This window comes from Cygnus olor, chromosome 32 (genome assembly GCF_009769625.2).
Source record: "Cygnus olor isolate bCygOlo1 chromosome 32, bCygOlo1.pri.v2, whole genome shotgun sequence".
NCBI lineage: Eukaryota > Metazoa > Chordata > Aves > Anseriformes > Anatidae > Cygnus > Cygnus olor.
In genome coordinates, this window is record NC_054089.1 from 298,733 (window position 1) to 319,344 (window position 20,612).

Consider the following 20,612-nt stretch of genomic DNA (forward strand, 5'->3'; position numbering starts at 1 on the left):
TGTGCACTGCTCAAGGAACTGCTTGAGAAGATGGCCAGGCTGAAGCGAGAAATTGGCAGCCTGAGAGGCTCCTGGGAGACTCTGAGGGAGATGGATAGTCTTTTGAGGAGGTGTAAGCCTGCCCATACTGAGACCCGGCAGCTCCCTCCAAAGTCCCTGCAAGGAGCAGTAGCTGATCCAGCTGCTCACCTGCAGGACAGAGGGCTTGACTGCCCACGAGAGGAAAGGGGCTGGAACCTTGTCTCTGCTCAAAGTAGAAGGAGGCATCTGCCCCCAACACCCACTGAGCCACCAACCTCCACGGAGTCCCTGGGTAATAGATTCAAGGCTCACGGGCAAGAAAAGGAAAAGGATGAGGGTCTGGACAGTAGTCAGAAACCCGGACTCCGAGAAGCATGATAAGAATGAGGGGAGTACCAAGCATAGGGAGTGGGGCCAGACGGCACTGCATCAAAAACAGTGCCACAAAAAAAGGGCGAAGAGTCTTCGTGACTGGAGACTCCTTGCTGGGGAGCACTGAGGCTCCCATTTGCCGCCCGGATAACCTCTCCAGAGATGTGTGTTCTCTTCCTGGAGCACGTGTCAGAGATGTAAGAAAGGCTCTGCCACAGCTCATTAAACCAGAAGACTACTATCCTCTTGTTGTCATTCATGTTGGGTCCTGGGAAGCTGCAACAAGAAAAATGAGTAATATTAAACAGGACTTTGCAGCCTTGGGAAGGATGTTGAAGGGATTGGGGGTGCAGGTAGTGTTCTCCTCTGTCTTCCCAATGGGTGACTGGGACCCAGAAAGAAGGAGGAGAACAGGACAGGTAAGTGACTAGCTGAGGGGATGGTGTCTGGATCAAGGCATTGGGTATTTTGATCTTGGGCAGGCCTTTGAGAAGTTGGGTTTGTGGTCTGCTGACGGACTCCAACTCAGCAAGTGGGGCACAAGTGTATTGGGGAGCAAGCTCTCTGGACTTATTACCAGGGCTTTAAACTAGGTTTGACGGGGGAAGGGAGGGCAGTTAGAAGTGACAGAGAAGGGCTGGAGGATGTTGTCACTGCTGACCCTGATGAAGATAGTAGGGAAAAAGCTCTGAGTTGTCCCATAGGATCATCCAAGGGCTCCTCAGGGAAAGTAATATTCCTGATACCCCATCCGGAATCTTCTTCGTGTGTCCCTCTAGGGGTAACTGAGCCTGCTGCTTCCCTAAAATGCCTATATACCAATGCACGAAGCATGGAAAATAAACAGGATGCGCTCAAGATCTGTGTACGGTCGCAGGGCCACAATCTCGTTGCAATCACGGCTATGTGGTGGGACAGCTCACATGACTGGAACACTGTCATGGAGGGCTATGTTCTTTCTAGGAAAGACAGGCTGGGGAAGCGTGAGGGAGGAGTTGCCCTTTATGTGAGGGAGCAATTAGAGTGTGCCTGGCTCCACCTGGGGGAGGGTGAAGGACAAGTGGAGAACTTGTGGGTGAGAATTAAGGGGCCGGCTGGTATGGGTGACACTGTTGTGCAGGTGTACTCTGGGTCACGATGACGCCTCCTACAAGCAGCTGGAAGTAGCCTCGTGATCCTGGGCACTGGTTCTCATGGGGGACTTCAATTATCCAGATATCTGTTGAGAAAGTAACTCAGCCAGGCATGTGCAGTCCAAACGGTTCCTTCAATGTGTTGAAGATAATTTTCTGATGCAGGTGGTGGAGGAACCAGTGGGGTGGGAGTGGGGCTTCTGGACCTTGTTCTTACCAACAGGGATGGGCTTGTTAGGGATGTGAAGGTTGGGGGCATCTTGGGATGGAGCGACCATGAGACGGTGGAGTTCAAGATGGAACTTGGTGGAAGAAGTAAGGCAAAAAGTAGGATTGCTACCCTGGGTTTTCGAAGAGCCAACTTCAACCTATTCTGGGACCTACTTGTGGGTATCTCATGGGCTAGATTGCTAGAAGGCAAGGGTGCTTGTGAGAGCTGGGCAACATTTAAACAGCACTTCTTCCAAGCTCAGGATCTGTGCATCCCTAAGAATAGGAAATCGGGGAAGGGGGGCAGGAGACCTGCGTGGATGAGCAAGGAGCTCATCAACAATGTCAAAAGGAAGAGGAAGGTCTATGAAATGTGGAAAAAGGGCCTGTCCTTTTGGGAGCAGTATAGGAGTGTTGTCAGGGCCTGCAGGGACACGACGAGGAAGGCTAAAGCCCACCTGGAGGTGAAGCTTGCGAAAGAGATAAAGGATAAGAAGGTTTTTTTTTTTTAAGTATGTAAACAGTAAAAGGAAGACTAGAGATAATGTGGGTCCCCTGCTGAACGAGGCGGGTGTCCTGGTAACGGGGGATGCTGAGAAGGCGGAGACACTGAATGCCTTCTTTGCTTCGGTCTTTCTTTCAAAGACTCGCCCCCTGGGACTCCTGGACCCTGGAGGGAGGAGAAAGAGTCTGGGAAGTGGACATCTCCCCCCTGTTTGATGCGGGAATGGTTCCCAAGAGTCTGAGTGGGCTCAACGCACACAAATCTGTGGGTCCGGATGGGATGCATCCACATGTGCTGAGGGAGTTAGCGGAGGTGATCGCTGAACTGCTCTCTATCATCTTTGAAAGGTCCTGGAGAACAGGAGAGGTGCCTGAAGATTGGAGGATAGCCAATGTCACCCCGGTCTTCAAGAAGGGCAAGAAGGAGGATCCGGGAAACTACAGGCCAGTCAGTCTCACCTCTGTCCCTGGAAAGGTGTTGGAACAGCTTGTTCTGGATGCCATCTCCAAGCAATTGGAAGAGAAGGAGGTTATGAGGAGTAGTCAGCATTGATTCACCAAGGGGAAATTGTGCTCGACCAACCTCCTTGCCTTCTATGATGGCATCACCAGCTGGGTAGATGGAGGGAGAGCAGTGGATGTCATCTACCTTGACTTTAGCAAGGCTTTTGATACTGTATCCCATGACATCCTGCTAGCAAAGCTGAGAAAGTGTGGGATAGATGAGAGGACAGTAAGGTGGGTTGAGAACTGGCTGACTGGCTGAGCTCAGAGGGTGGTGATCGGCGGCGCAGAGTCTGTCTGGAGACCTGTGACTAGCGGTGTTCCCCAGGGGTCGGTGCTGGGTCCGGTCTTGTTCAACATCGTCATCGATGACCTTGATGAGGGAATAGTGTCCACCCTCAGCAAGTATGCCGATGATACAAAGCTGTGAGGAGTGGCCAACATGCCAGAAGGCTGTGCTGCCATTCAGCGAGACCTGGACAGGCTGGAGAGCTGGGCAGGAAGTAACCAAATGAGGTTTAACAAGAGCAAGTGTAGAGTCCTGCGCCTGGGAAGGAACAACCGCATGTATTAGTAGTGGCTGGGGGATGACCTGCTGGAGAGGAGCTCTGTGGAGAAGGACCTGAGAGTCCTGGTGGACAACAGGGTGACCATGAGCCAGCAGTGTGCCTTGGTGGCCAAGAAGGCCAGTGGGATCCTGGCATGCATTAAAAGGAGTGTGGCCAGCACGTCAAGGGAGGTGGCTCTCCTCCTCTACTGTGCCCTTGCCAGGCCTCACCTGCAGTACTGTGTCCAGTTGTGAGCTCCCTGGTACAAAAAAGACAGGGATCTCCTGGAAAGAGTCCAGCAGAAGGCCACAAAGATGATACGGGGCCTGGAGCATCTTCCCTATGAGGAAAGGCTGAGAGACCTGGATCTGTTCAGCCTTGAGAAGAGAAGACAGAGGGGATCTTATCAATGTTTACAAGTATCTTAAGTGTGGGAGACAGTGGTATTTGGCCAACCTCTTTTCAGTGTTTTCTGGGAACAGGACAAGGGGCAACGGCCACAAAATTGATCACAGGAAGTTTTGCACCAACATGCGAAAGAACTTCTTCACTGTGAGGGTAATGGAGCACTGGAACAGGCTGCCCAGGGAGGTTGTGGAGTCTCCTTCTCTGGAGATATTCAAGGCCCATCTGGACGCCTACCTGGGCAACCTGCTCTAAGGAACCTGCTTTGGCAGGGGGTTGGACCCGATGATCTTTCGAGGTCCCTTCCAACCCCTACAATTTTGTGATTCTGTGAAATAGTCTTAGAAGGATGCAACACTTCCTGAGGAGGGAGGTTTTATGCAAAATATTTAACATTCATTTGTACACAAAAAGTGAAGACACAGATGCCAAATTTTAAGTAGAAATGCTCTTCTTGTCTTGAAAAACCTCCTCCAATACATCCAACAGTAAACTCACATTTTTAGATTAGCACCAGTATAAACTGGCCAATAATGGCCAGCCCTAGCAGTTTCTTGGATTCATTTTCCACAACAGTATTGAAAGCTTCCATTGTCTGAAGTTTTCTGAGAGCACTTTACACTTCTTTTTACCTACCGTAGAGTATTTGACCCCAAATAACAGTATAAATCCCCAAACCCACCCACAACCCTTTTTTTTTTTTTTTTCCTTTTTCATCCCCTCCCTTATTTTACTGTTGCATTGCAAAGGTTAATGGGTAACTTATGGAAATGAATGAATTAGTTTTATGGTCAGGAGCTGTTGCTGTCAGGGTCCAAAGGTACCAGCAACCTTCTGAGTATTGCCAACAAATGTAAGCACCTGCATGCAGATTTCTTTAGGGTACAGCTGCATTTGTGGAAATGCAGGTTTGTATTTCTCATTAACAAATACGGTGGTTTCTTTAGCTGCTTATGTAGGGAAGACTTCTGAATATTTTCTTAGCTCTCTGTTTCTTGCAGTTGTTGTGTTGTGTTGCATTGAGTTGTGTTGATTGGTAGATATGTCAGGTATTGTCTTGAAAGATTTCTTGGGATTATGTCTGGGAACTGCTGAACTCTGTTTTGTATGTATTTCTGAATGGTGAGCTGCTACTTGCAAGAGACGGTAAAAACTTCAAACATACTGTCATATCTACGTGTCTTGAAGCCATACTTTCTTTTAGATTTGGCTTCAGGCTCAAATAAGATCAGATTTAGCAGAGGGAAATCCACACTCTTGAAGTGAGATGTGGATGTACAATCCTTTTGGTAAGACCCAGATGAGATTATGCATTAATAGCATGAAATGGGAGCAGATCCCTTAACTCACTCCGCCATTTTGTCTTCTTTCTTAGGTATAAGGCATTACTTTCATTTTTGATGTTCATAATACTCCTTGCCCTTTGCTCCTGCTTGTAGCTGGTGCACTCAGTGTGCAGTGTTTTTCTTCATTTTCAGAGTGTTCATTGCTGTCTTTACAATGACAATGGCACAACAAATGCAGTCAGACTGCAGACACTTTAATTTTTTGATCCCATTTGTTTGTTTTCATTTTTTTCTTTCCTTTCAATATATTATGCTTTTTCCTTTCCTGTTTCCTCAAATCCCAGGCATCTCAGTTCTTGTATTTCCATCAGAATCTTAGCTATGATAAAAAAAAGTGAAAACTTTTCTCTAGGTACCTTGCCAGGAAAGGAAGACCTTAAAATGTGTAAAGGGTCAAAAAATAAATAAAAAATAAGTAATTTTTTTAAAAGTTAAAAAAAAAAGTTGATAAAGCCAATCATAAATTTGTCAGTGTCCCACATTCTTAATGGCTTTAGGAATAGACTACAATGCTCCTCAAAAAGTATAAAAAGTAGAACTTATACTATATATTATATTATATTAAATTTAGTTTCCTGCTCTCTTTTTACAGTCAGTGAAGAAAAATAGGCATCTCCCAGTCATGGTATATGGATTTTTTCTCCTGTGAAAGTGACCTTACTGTGTCTTAAGTGATTAGTTGTCTTAGTCATTATAACCAGAGGAAATGCTGAAAAATGCTCAGAGAAGTATGGATGGGCCAAAAGTATGAGAAGTTCCATTTTACATTGCAATCAAACAAGCAAACAAAAACAAAACAAAGAACAAAATATATATAGATAGTGCATGTGGTGGGGAAGGGAGAAGAAAACACATAACCTACCAAGAAATATGGTGGTCTTCAAAGGAGAGCATTGTTTGTTTTACTAGGTTAAAGGAAGATCTATCTTTTCCCTCCCTCCATCCCTCCCTTCATCCCTTCCTCCCTTCTCTCTTTTTTTAAATTATGATTTTTTAAAAGTTAATTTTTACTGTTTCCAAAGTGAAACATTCTTATTTGACTATATATACAGAGTTACAGTTATTCTAATTATATTTATTTATAGTTTTATATCTATCTATACATACAGAAAGCAAGAGAGGGTTTGGTTATATAAATATTGGAAAATTCTGCTTTAAATTCATAGTTAATTTACTTAAAAAATATTTATTTAAACAGTTTCATTTAAAATATCTAAGGAAAATATGGTTATATTGTTTCCAAAGTGAAATATTTAATTTAGAAAATACCAATCCCAATATGCCTTTTTATTTAAAGAGTGTATTTATTTATGTGTTTTAGATTATACTTTGTCAGGGATATTTATGGAAATCTGTAGTAAGGGATGGCCCCTCAAAACAAAAAAAAAAGATGCTGGGCTTGAAATTTGAATGTCTTGAAAAACTGTTGACTTCATTTTCAAGTTTTAGTTTCAACAGCAACCACAAGAATCACAAGAGGGAGCCACAGATCAACAGCACTGCATCAAACTCAATTTGGGATTGCAGAGATTAGTTGGCATGAAAAAAAAAAGACTTTTCAGTGTCCATAACATAGCTTTACATACCCAAATATGGCAGATTTTGTGTTCTGTTTTGTACCAATATTGTCTTCGCCCTTAACTCAAAAGAGTCATCCCAAGTCCTTTTACTAGTATGACTAATGAGACACATGTCTACCTGGCTCAGGAACTGCTCAGTTCATAATCATCAACTGCTATCAGCATTGGAGCATCTCCATGCAGCTCACAGGAGCAGTCATAGGACTGCTCTGGCCACTGCTTCACTTGGGTTGCAGTTAAGCATGTAGGTAGTGTACATGAGCAGTCGACAAGATCTTAGAGTGAAAGAGTGAATTTGGGGATGATGTAATTCAACTATGCAGACCCCCACATCCTTTATTTTACCTTCAAACAGATTTTTTTTTTCTACCATATAGGCATGGGGCTTTCAGTCCAGCTGACAGCAGTCATCTTCATCTTGGTGTTGGTATCTACACACCAGCCCATTGAAGGTAATTGAGCTCTGTAATAATTTCACTCTGTACTAAATTTGTTTAAGAGACTATGAATACATTTGAATGGATGCCTCCTATGACTGTCTTCTCCTCTCCAGGAGGTCCAGATTTAGATGATTTCTTTGGATTTCAGGGAGCACAGGTGCGAATTCTAGAATTCAGTGTGCTCAAGTGCAGGCATTAAAACTGAGCGTCTGAGAGCTCAGTTTTATCTAAGATACCTGTACAGTGAATAGGAGAAGACAGGAGCTCAAAAAGTATAACAGATCTTATGTTACCATCTTCCAAAGGAATGAAACACTGTGTAGTAAGTTCTGTTTCTCCACATTTTCTCTATAATTGCGTCCATGAGGTACTTACCTTTTAGATGGCTAAGATTTGATGAGATGAACATACTCAGATAACCTAGTGTTGTCAGTACTGGGAATGGAGGTGTCAAGGTAATTTTGACTGGCAGTTGCATGGCTGTGCTTGTTGCTGGTCATTTAAAATAGGGACAGCTTTTAATGACTTGTGCTTCAAAGGCATCCATGATCTTTTTATTTTATTTTATTTTTTTTAATCCTCAGACTTGTGCTTTACAATCTGTCTGCTGCTTCTGATGAGAGCTGTGGGAGTACATGCTGATGTTATCTGATAAAGGCTGCATCTTCAGTGGAGAAAGTGCTGTTAGGGCATTATAAATGCAAAACTTCTCACAGTCTTCTTCCCCTTACCCTGTAGAACCACTGAGATTGCTGTGTGTGGCTCACCTGTTCATCTATCTCTTCTGTAGGTGCTGGCCACGATCCCTTGCTTGTTGTGGATGATTACGAGGATGATGGTATTCGACTCAAATGTTTCTCTGAAAGGTTGTTTTCTCAAGTTCAGATGTTGTGGACAGACAGTAGAGGAGATAATATCACTGGAACTCCTCTCACTACTGGTACCAGCACTGCTAATGTCAGCAGCTCCATCATTTTGAAACCAGGATCTGGAAACTCTGTGTCCTGCAAAATAATAGATAAACTGCTGAAAACATCAACAGAATCTTCAGTTGTCATTGCAGGTGAGAATGAGCTTCTGGTTTGGGAGGGAAAATAGTGAACTAATGCGTATAGACCAGATTGCTCCAGGAAAACAAATTTCCAGTGGAACAGAATTATCAGTTTCACGGAAGTTTTCTTCTGTAATATATGTATAAATATATATTTAACAAAACTGAACAGCTATAAGCTTCTGTAGGTCAGTGGAAAACTTTGTAAAAATATTAATGAAAATACCCTTCCATGGGTGTGATCATGCCTGGTGGAAATGAACTCTTGTGATCAGGTGATACCTAGTCTCACTCACAGGGATGGAGGAGGATACAGTTCCCTTCCTCTCCCTCTCTATTTTCTTCCCTTTATTATTCTATTAATATAATACCTAATGCAGTGGTTTGGTCAAATCTTTGCTAACACAATAAAATAACCCAGGGATAAAAAAGTCCTGGTGAACTGCTCCTACAGGTGTCTAGGAATGAAGCATAGATCCAAATTCATTTTGTTTCACTTTAGGCATACAATCAGAGTATAAAGTTACTTTTTTACATTCAGTGGAGTAAATAGGCTACTCCAAAAATTATTCAGACTGTAGTATGTGAAGTTCCAATAGTAAATTGCCAGTTGTTGACAGATGGATGACTAGTTTCTTTGGAAGAAGGCTAATCCTAGTAATTTTTCTTCTGTGCTTTCCAGTAAAGTGAAAATGTGGTCACAACACACAGCTGTACATTTATAGCACAAGTAACTATCAACTATATCTTTAGCATCGTTCATTTGAGCCTAAGGATACAACTTTTGAAAGGTGTTGAGATTCACAGAGATTTGCTTTTGAACCTTTATTTTGATAAGACAGGAGGCAAAGTCATAAACATTTATTGTTCTGGATTCTGATACACTTGAGGTTGTTTCCAGGCTCATGCTGATGTTCTGCCTAGTTGAAACTGGTCACTAGCCTATTGAAACCAGGCATCAAAGATGAACAGAGATAGCTACTGCTCTTCCTAGTGGTTTACAGACAATGTTCCTTACCCATATGAATCTGATAGAATGCTAATAGTCAGTTATGCGAATAAAATGATAACTGATCACCTTAAATAATTTGCAGATGTCTTCTTTCCTGCCACCTCCCCTTGGCTGGCAGCTTTTGTTGTGATCCTACTCCTGAGTGTATTCCTCGTTATTGCTGCATTTTATAAACTCAGAGGTAAGTTCTACTCTTAAAGTGATGAATGCTTAGTACAATCTGGTTGAAAGACTGTCACCATGTCCAGAGTTATCTGGGGAGTAAACAGCATTATGAGCAATCACACTTGTGATTTTTCAGCCATGACTTTTTAATGTGTTTTTGATTACCTTACATATTCATTTTTAAGCAACTGTTAACTACTCCAACATCTTGGGCTATAAATCTATACAATTACATTTGACAATATGAATCAACACATTACTGTAGTGAAATCATTGTTTCAACTTAATCTCATTACTGAAATAAAGGAACACTCACAAAAATATATTACTCTACCCAAATGTGTCCACTGGCTTCATTTATTTGCAAGTCATTTTATTGCTTTATATGCTGTTTCTAGGACAGTTCTACAACATAAATCTGTTGCCAAGGAAGTTTGCTAAGTCTGATATTTTTCTTTCAATATCACTAGTTTTATTCATTAAATTATGTGTGATTTCTCATGATTGTAGTGGAAAATATATGTAAATCAAGATATTTTGAAGATAATTTGTGTATTTACCAAACAGTACCCATGACAACTACAGAATATGAAAAGTTTCATTTGAAAACATAGAAGTAAGCAAGGAAGAAAGCTAGATAACATTTTCTTTCTCCCTCCCTCCCCCTTCTCTCTCTCTCAGTGAACAATAAGGCTACAACTCGTGCATGTAAGTAATGTTAATGCTGCATTTCATCATGAACACCTTGATACATACAGCAGTATAGAGTTGGCCAGTGGTATAAACAATAGGGCTAATTACCTGTATTCCTAAAGCTGTTTTTGTTTTTTAATACTTCTGAGTTACAGAAGAGAATAAGAATAAATCCAGTGGCTGTTTTATATTAATCATAACTCCAGAGAAAAGAAAATACTTCTCTGCCATACTTAAGGGAATGGACTGCTACCCAGAAACTAAACTTAGAAAACTACATACAAACAAAAATGTTTTGGATGTTTAAAATTGGGAATATGTCTACAGCAACTTTTAATAAAATTTGTATTTAGTCCTTGCTGAAATATTTTTAATCCATTTTGCCAGTTTTCAGATGGTAAGTTAGTATGGCTTGTGAAATAAAACTCAGTATATACTGACATCAGAGAACAACCAAAAAAAGCCTTTTTATTGTGATGGTGTATGAATACTGGAACCCATAGAGGTTGTGGAATCTCCTTCCTTGGAAACATTCAAAATCCAGTTGGACACAGCCCTGGGCCAAATTTGTTTGAACAGATTGGGTGGACTAGGTGGCCTCCAGAGGTCCCCTTCCAAGCTCAACTCTTTTGTGACTGCAAAAAGTGTCATTAGCTGCTGGTCCCTGAATTGACATGAGTTTGAAACAGCAGAGAAAACAAGAGATGTCAAAATCTGTTTTGCCCTTGATCTCTACTATTTTTGTTTCAAATATTGCAGGAAACAGGCTTAACTTGAGGAAACAAGGTTATTATTTTTGTTCCAGTCAATGACACTACTGAAGTTGTTTAAATGTGTCTATGAAAAATAATTTATTTTTCAAGGCTATTCCCTAGCATTCAGATACAACCAACAATTTATGTATATGTACAAATATGCATGCAAATACATACATACAAATATACATGCAAATTGTTGTGGTTTAATCACTTCTGTGTAGTCTTTAAAACTGAATGTTTAGTGCTTGAATTATTTTTAGGATTCATTTTTCTCTCTGTTCACAGTAAATGCACAAAAGGACATTCAACAAGGTAAGTGTAACAGCTTTTTTATCTGTGATTTGTACCTATAAATCTCTCTGATCCTTTATAAACAGATAAAGGCTGAGCTCAGGAAACATTAGTAGCTGTATTGCTTTTGCAAAGTAAAATTTAGAAATCATTAAATTAGCTTTCATATTGTACATTTAAAGATAGTTGATGCCTACTGCAAGGACAATGATTAATTCGTTGAAGTTTGATCTGATAAGTATTTTCGGTCAGTCTTTGAGCTTGCAAATTATTTGGTCAGTTAATTCAGACAAATCGATTTGGGATTATGTTTCATGGTGAATTTCAACTAGTAAGGAAAGGTTTAAGCTTTAGAGTCTCAAAAATAAATTCCTTTTCAGATCTCTTTATGAAAAACCTACCAGCTTTGTTACTAGGACTTCATTGTACAAATGTAGAGCAAGAAGATTGTTTTTACTCTTAAGAGCAAGTGTGGTGGGCATGCAAATTGTGCCAGAGATGTAGTAAAGTCAGCAAATTTTTGAGACTGTTTTAGTACTCCTTAAGGTACCGTGGAGAAGCATCAGTTATACCTTTTATAAAACCATATTTAACGTTATCTGAACATGGTTCAATTGTTTCAGTATAAGTACTAAGAAACATCCCTTAGATGCCTGTGGTAAGGCTGTTCAATCACATGGTCATCAAAGGATGTTTTATTTATTTTATCCCTCCTCTTCTCCCCTAGTTAAGTCATCTTAAAAACTTAATTTTACTTTGGTGATTTTCTTGAACAGTCTTTTTGCTCCCGCCTGAACATAATGCAGCCAAAATCTCTGGCTGTCTTGTAGCAGTTGAACATCTGGTGTTTTTACAAAGATCAGATCACTTCATTTTGTCTGTTGCCATGGAGAACACAGTGAAACAGTGTCCTGGTTTCGGCTGGGATGGAGTTATTTTTCCTCATAGTGGCTGATATGGATGGTGCTCTATTTTGGATTTTTGATGAAAATGGTGGTAATAATATACTGATGTTTTAGTTGTTGCTGAGCAGTGCTTGCACAGAGTCAAGGACCTTTCAGCTTCTATACTGCCCTGCCAGCGAGGAGGCTGGGGGTGCACAAGTTGTTGGGAGGGAACACAGCCAGGACAGCTGACCCAAAGTGGCCAAATTCCATACCATATGATGTCAAGCTGAACATGGGGAAACTCGGGGGAAACATGGGGAAACTGGGGGGAGCTGGCTGGGAAAGTGGGCTGCCATTGCTCAGGGACTGGCTGGGCCTCAGTTGGTGGGTGGTGAGCAATTGCATTTTGCATCACTTTTTTTTTTTCCTCTCTCCTTTTTTTTTTTCCTTTCTTTCTTACTAAATTGTAATTATCTCAACCCACAAGTTATTACACTTTTCCCATTTTCAGTTCTCTCCCCCATCCCACTCTGAGGAGTGAACAAAAGGTTGTGTGGTGCTTAGCCGGTGTTTAAAATAAAATGGAAAGAAATTAGTGTTTTAATACTTAAACATTTTTTTTCCAGATATAAATGTTCTCAATCATCAACTGGGTAAGAGCATATTTTGATTTCTCTTTGTTATGCTACCTGTCTCTCTGTTTCCTTATTTTGTCAGCTAAAAGACTACACAAACTACAGAAAGACTGCACAAGCTACAGGCCTCTCTATTTTCTTCAAGGTTTCCTTGTTTATTCCCATGCTGTTTTTGAATTTTGGTTTTGAGTATTCCTTGGTTAGAAGAATCCTCTATATTTCAAAGAAATCTAGTATCATGAGAGAGGGCCCATATGGAAAATGTCCTTCTATTTGAAACCCAGTGTTTTCAATTAAGTTGAAGATAATAATACCAGATATCATTAATTCCATCTGGTTTTAGCCAATGGATTTTACATATCTAGACTAAGCTAATCATCTAGACTCCTTCTGCAGTATACAGAGGAAGATGGGTGTCTCCAGAGGACAATTTATCCCATCTCCTTTGAAAACCTACTTGTGTACCTTAAATTTTATTCTTAACTTAATGTTAAGCCCCACTTCCCTAAATGAACAAATTATTTAACATCAAAATTCTCAGTGAGATTTTGTGAGTTTTCCTCTTGAGAAATGTATAGTTTACTGCTATTTCTGCTTTGTTTTCTTTTCAGATGAGGAGCAGAAGAATTTTCAGAAGGGTAAAATAACTTTTTTTTTCTAGTCTACATTTACTACGACACATTATTCTGTTAACCATATCCTGAAAGATGCATTGCAGATGACCTCTCTAATAAAATAGTGGTGTTTTATGCAATTTTGAATTGGGAAATGCTCTTAGAAGTTATTATTTGCAAAGATTAACTCCCCTACTGCAACCAAAATATAATTTAAAAGTTGTGTTATGTTCGTATGTGTACTTACAGTCCCTCTTTTTATCTATAGGTATATAACTCTATATCTGTATATAGAGTTAGAGAGTATATGTAAATATCTACCTAGAAAGAGACAGAAAGTGTTTTTTCCATTGCTAGAAAATACTTGGGTAGAACTTTTTTTTTTTTTATTATTACAACTCAAAGCAAAATAATGACTAAACCATCTGATCAAAGCCTTAAAAAGAACATAATAAGAAAAATCTGATGTAAGGAAAAAAGAGTTCTCAAAAAGTAGCTGTGATAAGGTGTGTCCCCAGGTGAAGCTAAGAGCCATAAAAAGGATAGCATTGTGTGATAACATTGTGTACATGAATGAATATCATCTCAGGCTTGGTGTTATTGAGAGAGGCTTCACTCTACTTCTCTTCAGATGCTCTCTGAACCCTAAATGTCCTTGTTAGCTATTTGTTCTAAATCAGTCCCTGATGGTTTCTACTTTTTCTTTTTTTTTTTTTTTCCTTTTTTTTTTTTTTTCCTGATGTTCATTTTGTCATGTTTTGAGTTTAGGAATATTTATCCAGCACATTATTTAATCCTAGAGAAAACTTATATATGCAGAATAATAGAAGCATTATATGAACAGATTAATCCTATATATAAAGTATTCTATAATGTATGATAGTAGCATAATTCACCTGTTTTAGTCTTCCTAGCTTTTCATGGACTTTTAATTTTGTTTCTTTATAGAAACTGATGATGCAGTGGACAAAATTGGTAAGGATAATAAGTTAACTTTGAAATATCCTTAAAAATCATTTAAGTTATTTATGTTCAGAAATATTATTTTAGATCCAAACTGTGCAAATTTCTGAGCTCTTCCCCAGGTTTGAGATCTGTCACAGCACTGCACTCTCTCTTTCACACTCTGAGGCATAGTTGTCCCTAAAAAAGTGTTTATCTGGCACAATCTTGGACTCTGGAATGTCTGTTTCCACACCATGGGAATTTCATTTCAGTCAATTAAGGGTACAGTTTTTGCTGTTGCTGAACAGAAAACAGATCTTCCTTCCTAACGCATACTTTTGAAAACAGGAATAAAACATATATACGTATTTATATACAATTTGACTCTTGGACATGTAAAGCTCCTGTTTGTCATCTGACAGGATGTGGAAGTAGTATGCCCACAGCTCCTAACAAACAATTCAGCCCACCTAGCTAGTTATTTAAATTCTGGACATCAAGACTGAATAAGTGTTCTTGGCTTTCTTACTGAGAGATGAAGATAGAGATACCACCAAGAGATAGGTGGTTGAAACAGCAAAGAAGAAACACTTTCTGATGTACCAGTCTGTTTCTCCTTACTTTACACGGACTGCAGGTGACTAGCATGGATTTAGATAACCTCTACACACACAAAGTTACCCTAGCATCCCTTTCTGAGTCCTAAGCCATGTCATACTTTAGCAATGTTGTATTGGAAATACTCATATTAGCAGATACCCTACAGAAGAGCTCTGCCTTTCGTAGGGATAATATAAATTTCTCTATTTTTCAGAGAAAACACGGAATGAACTGGGTGAGTTGAAATCTGAAAATTAATTATTAATTAATTATTAATCAAATTTTAATTTATTATTTTATTTTATTGATCAAATATTTTTTATCAAAGTGGAGCACTGGAACAGGTTGCTCAGAGAGGTTGTGGAGTCTCCCACCTTGGAAATATTCAAAAGCCCTCTAAACATAGCTCTGGGTAGCTCTTTTTGAGCAGGGGGGGTTGAGACCAGATGGTCTCCAGAGTTCTCTTGCAACCTCAACCACCACACGGCTCCACAATCTGGCATATTAACACTCTGCAGTAATTTAAATTAACCACTCTTTTCTTTTCTTACAGAGTTCTGGAAAGCTCGTAGCAATGCAGGTAAGCTAAGTCTTGCCTGCTATTAACCTCATGTTCTTTCATGCACATACAAGAGTCTATCATTTGTGTTACGAAAAATTCACAGGCTATCATAATTTAGAGAAAATTTTAAGCTTGTTGGTCAAAATGAGCACATAGGCTTTTGTAGGCATCCCCATTTACACAGTTCTCAGTGTCATGAGTTGGGATAAATAATTTCTGTGCTAACTAGGACCTTTTAAAATGTTATGTAGCTTCAAGAGGTTCAGTTTTGCATTCTATTCAAAAAGCCATTTGCCAGAAATCTGACCAAAGGACCTTGAGCCCCTTACTCTGAGTGCAGATGGTTTCACTAAGTCACAGTAAAACCAGAGAAAAGGTGTGCCCTGCTGGATGTTATTTTTCCCATTGAGTTTTTGTGTCACAAAACCACACTGTATATTCCTAGGTGTATATATATATTTAATTATTTTACAGTTTCTTTTCTGTATTCATTTCCTTTGAGATTATTGTTTGCTTTTGTGAAAATCAGAAATAACTTAGTTGTTTTTGTTTGTTTGTTTTTTCTTTCTTTTTTTTTTCTTTTCCTTTCTCAAGTTAATATCACTCTGGATCAGAAATACAAGCACCCCAGCCTCTGCATTAATGAGGAGAAAAATAGGGTGAAGTCCTCCATCCAGAAGGAGAATGCCCTCAAAATGATGGTGGCAGCTACTGAGGGTTTTTCAGAAAATGAACATTACTGGGAAGTGGAGGTGGGAGACCAATCAGAGTGGGAGCTGGGAGTGGTGAGTGAGGAGATTAGGAATGCACTTATGAGCAGCACAGTGAATTCTCTCCCAGGGGAGAACTTACTTAGTCTACAGTTTTCTCAGGGGAAATACATCTTAACTGATGAGGAGGATGTAAGAAATTGCAAGCAGTGCAGTGTGGTGGGTGTTTTCCTGGACCAAAAACGTAAAAAACTTTCATTCTATGATGTTGAAGAAAAGAGCTCTCTTGGATCCATCTATTACAACTTATCTGGGAAGCTGTACCCATTCTTCAGTCCAGGCTTTGACGGCAAATGGTTGGGAATACGTCCTGTAAAGACTTTAAACCTATTACCTTCTCTTTGATGCTCTTCCACAGGGCCAGGAGATTAATAAATTAATAATGTGGTGAGTAAGAGAGGATGAAAAAGAATAAAGGAAGAAAAAAATAATTTTCAGCTTTTAAAAACCTGGCCAAGAAATAAATAGTCCTTGAAGTACTTCCTAGTGAGACATCTTGCAGTAAGAATGAATTTTGTAAAAACCCAAGCCTATCAAATGTTGCAATTACTGCCGGAATAAAATATAATATATATATATAAACAAAACAAACCATTATGGATTTATTGCAGGATTTATTGTAAATTCATTTTTAACTAATAAACCCATTTGTTCAGTTTACCAGGAAGGGTATTAATACAAATTTCAAATTTTATACAGAACCAGAAAAGTACAAATATAAAACAAATTGTGAACTATGAAATGCAAGACCCCATTTTGGAATTCTGCTTAGAAGTAATATTAAGTGATGAAGGTGAAATCCACAGATTACATACTGGATGTGATAAAACTACTGGTAATGATGAAACTCAGAAGCAATTGCTTGTATGTAAACAATTGGTTAAGATAGTTTGACCTAAGGAACAGCAGACAACAGTTAGATTCAGCTGTCTGAATGTGGAAGCCTAATGCAATCTGATTTCCCATGGGGCTGTCTGAACATAAGATTTATGGGAATCTCTCTCCTGGAGTAGCAGCTGAAGATGAGGGAAGATAGAACATGGCTTGTAAATGGCAATAGATGTCTGTCTTCAGGCAAGTGAATGACATCGCATTCCAGTCACAATCAGTAGAGAATGTAGGCACCTAGAATTAAATGACCAAATTTGCAAGCTCAATATCATCTCTAATTCAAAGTGGGGCTACGTCAACATTAAAAAAGAGGGTAGCTCACTCCTAATACTTAGTTCAGTTTAAAACTCTCATGAATAACATTTGTGTGAATAACTGAAAGGTCAATCAGCGTATTGCGTCAGTGTCGTGAGATGTGTCCAGGTAAAACAACATGGCCTTATTACTCAAAGTCACCAGTGCCTAGAAAAATGACCAACTGAGAAATGAGAAATATACATTAAAACAGAGGAAAAGAACCACAGAATCACAGAATTGAAGGGGTTGGAAGGGACCTCAAGAGATCATCGGGTCCAACACCCCTGACAAAGCAGGTTCCCTAGAGCAGGTTGCCCAGGTAGGCGTCCAGACGGGCCTTGAATATCTCCAGAGAAGGAGACTCCACAACCTCCCTGGGCAGCCTGTTCCAGTGCTCCGTCACCCTCACCGTGAAGAAGTTCTTTCGCATGTTGGTGGGAAAATTCCTGTGCTCTGTCTTGTGGCCATTACCCCTTGTCCTATCCCCACAAACCACTGAAAAGAGGTTGGCCAAATCCCTCTGTCTCCCACACCTCAAGTATTTATACACATTGGTGAGATCCCCTCTCAGTCTTCTTTTCTCCAGGCTGAACAGATCCAGGTCTCTCAGCCTTTCTTCATAGGGAAGATGCTCCAGGCCCCGTATCATCTTTGTGGCCCTCTGCTGGACTCTTTCCAGGAGATCCCTGTCTTTTTTGTACCGGGGAGCCCAGAACTGGACACAGTACTCCAGGTGATGCCTGACCAGGGCAGAGTAGAGGGGGAGGATCACCTCCCTTGACCTGCTGGCCACGTTCCTTTTAATGCACGCCAGGATCCCATTGGCCCTCTTGGCCACGAGGGCACACTGCTGGCTCATGGTCAACCTGTTGTCCAAAAAAAGGACCAACCTGTGAATGGGTTGTTATCCTCCAAACTGTCTTTGAGTAATGTTGCATACCTCATGTATTTTATACATTTAAAATAAATACTGGATTCTTTCAAGTCATGGCATAATCCATAATTGCTCATTTAAAGTACTCATAGCCCTTCTGTTAATGCAGATGACCCGAGGTATTCTGCATTTCATAGGTAACTGCAATAAAAGTGTGTTGATTAAGAGAGGATTAAAGGACAAGATTGTTGGAGATAAGGTAGATTGCAAGTGCAAGATAATAATTAGCCTGGCTGTGAGAGGTGCTAGAACAGAGGGAAGCAGATTTAAAAGATTATTTAACATCCGCTTGATAGCCCTGTGATCTCATCCCTTTGGAGGCCACAGTTTCCTGAGATCAGCTCTTTATTCTGACTGCAGCTGAAAAAATCAGCTCTTTTCTCATTGTACCCTTGTTATGGCATGTTTCCATGCTTCCTACATCCCAAAGGATGAAGGTTGGGAATGAGAAAGAACTTCCATATTTATTGGCAGCTAAGTTTGTTTAAACAACTTAGATGAGTAGTTTTAGAGAGAAAGGAAGCTTGCTCTTTACTTTTAGTCAAAGTGAAGTCTTACCCACTCCCTTGGTTGTAGGTTCCCATGCATTACTAAGTTGGAAGTCAGAAATAGAAACTGCTGCAGAATAATAAACAACCTACAAATGCTGAACTTCACCTCAATGTGCTAAGCTGTCTTAGTTGCAGTGGTTGGTTGAACCTGGCTGGCAGCTGAGCATCAAGCAGCTGCTCACTTGCTCGCAGGAGAGAGAATAGGAAGAACAAAAGCTGGTGAAGGGTCTGGAATGCAAATCCTATGAGGAACTGCTGAGGAACTGGGGTTATTTAGTCTGGAGAATCATAGAATATCCCGAGTTGGAAGGGACCCACAAGGATCATTGAGTCCAACTCCTGGCAACACACAGGTCTACCCAAAAATTCAGACCATATGACTAAGTGTACAGTCTAAACGCTTCTTGAACTCCAACAGGCTTGGTGCTGTGACTATGTCCCTGGGGACGTAGTGATAGAAAAGGTTTTAAAATAGAAGTGAAGGTGTCGTCTTATAGATGGCAAGATCACCACCATGGATCCAGTGGCATCCTGTTGGTCCGTTGTCTTCAAAGATGTGGTGGAGAGGGTCCCTTGTGTTTTGAAAAGGCACTGTCTTCTTATAGTGTCCCCTCATGGTCTTTTTACCTGGTTTCTAAGGTAACTGCACGTAGCCAGTTCATCACTACGCATGTTCTTATTTCCGATTGGTTGAGACCACTGTCACTGGGCAGGGAGACCTCCAGTATCACGTGCCCAGCACATCTCATACTGGCATTTTTCTCCTGCCCATGCATTCCAGTCTGCTCAGGTACCAGCCAATCAAGAAGAGATGCGCTAGCCATATGGATACATTGCTAGGCAGAAAACTCTGCAAACAATGAGGCTGAGCATAAATGCCATCTTCCACAGATATTGTGTGGGACCGTGTCAAAAGACTTACAGGAGTCTAGGTTGATGACATTGGTTGGTTTTACGTTGTTGACTGATGCACTCACTCCATCATAGAAAGCCACCAGATTGGTCAGGCCTGATTTTCCCTTGGTGAAGCTATGCTGGCTGTCTCAGATCACCTCCTTGTCTTACATGTGCATTAACATTGCCTCCAGGAGGATCTTTTCCATGATCTTCACAGGCACAGAGGTGAGGCTGACCAGTCTGAAGTTCCCTGGGTCTTGCTTTCTACCCTTTTTAAAAATGGGAGTGATGTTTCCCTTTTTCCAGTCACCATGGACTTTGCCTGACTGCCAGGACTTTTCATATATGATGGAGAGAGGCTTGGCAACTCCATCAGCCAATTCTCTCATGATCCTGGGATGCATGTCATCAGTCCCATTGACTTGTACTTTAGTTTCATCAGGTGGTCCTGAACTTGCTCTTTGCTTACAGTGGGAGGGAATTTGCTCCCACAGACCCTGCCTAGAGGTTTGGGGACTTGATAGATGTGGGAAGCCTGACTGGCAGTGAAGGCTGAGGCAAAAAAATTAAGTACCTCTGCCTTCTCCATGTCTGTTGTTACTGGTTCTCTGTCATTTGTCAGAGGTGGTATGCTCTCCCTAGTTTTTCTTTTGTGGCCAATGCACCTGTACAGGCTCTTCTTGTTATTCTTTGTGTCCCTTGCCATGTTTCATTCCATTTGTGCCTTGGCTTTCCTGATCCCATCCCTGCACATCTGGACAGTGTTTCTGTACTCTTCCCAGGGAACACTGCCCTGTTTCCACTGTCTGTGCATTTTCTCCTCTTGCCTAAGTTTGACCAGCAGGTCCTTGCTCAGCCATATCGGTTTCCTACCTTCCCTGTTTGATTTATTACATATGGGAACAGAGAGCTCTTGCACTCCAAGGTAAATATCCTTAAAGAGTTGCCAGCTCTGATCAGACCCTCTATCCCTAAGGACTGTGTCCCATGGGATCT

At 40.7% G+C, this 20,612-nt stretch overlaps 1 protein-coding gene across 1 annotated transcript; it reads left to right on the forward strand.

Moving 5' to 3' along the window:
- Positions 1-7,002: 7,002 nt before the first annotated feature.
- Positions 7,003-16,586, forward strand: LOC121062558 (butyrophilin subfamily 3 member A3-like). The gene is made up of 11 exons (XM_040542599.1): positions 7,003-7,075; positions 7,854-8,126; positions 9,209-9,307; positions 9,973-9,999; positions 11,028-11,054; positions 12,547-12,573; positions 13,167-13,193; positions 14,118-14,144; positions 14,929-14,949; positions 15,268-15,294; positions 15,871-16,586. Exons 1-11 carry the CDS (start codon positions 7,003-7,005, stop codon positions 16,389-16,391), a joined length of 1,149 nt encoding a protein of 382 aa, XP_040398533.1. The 3' UTR covers positions 16,392-16,586.
- The last annotated feature ends 4,026 nt before the right edge of the window (positions 16,587-20,612 follow it).

Bases quoted from the DNA above. Each gene is read 5' to 3' on its own strand.
- LOC121062558 (XM_040542599.1), top strand. From the start codon at position 7,003: ATGGGGCTTTCAGTCCAGCTGACAGCAGTCATCTTCATCTTGGTGTTG. The intron at 12,574-13,166 runs GTAAGAGCATAT...TTTTCTTTTCAG, and splicing joins TGTTCTCAATCATCAACTGG to ATGAGGAGCAGAAGAATTTT. The intron at 13,194-14,117 runs GTAAAATAACTT...GTTTCTTTATAG, and splicing joins GCAGAAGAATTTTCAGAAGG to AAACTGATGATGCAGTGGAC.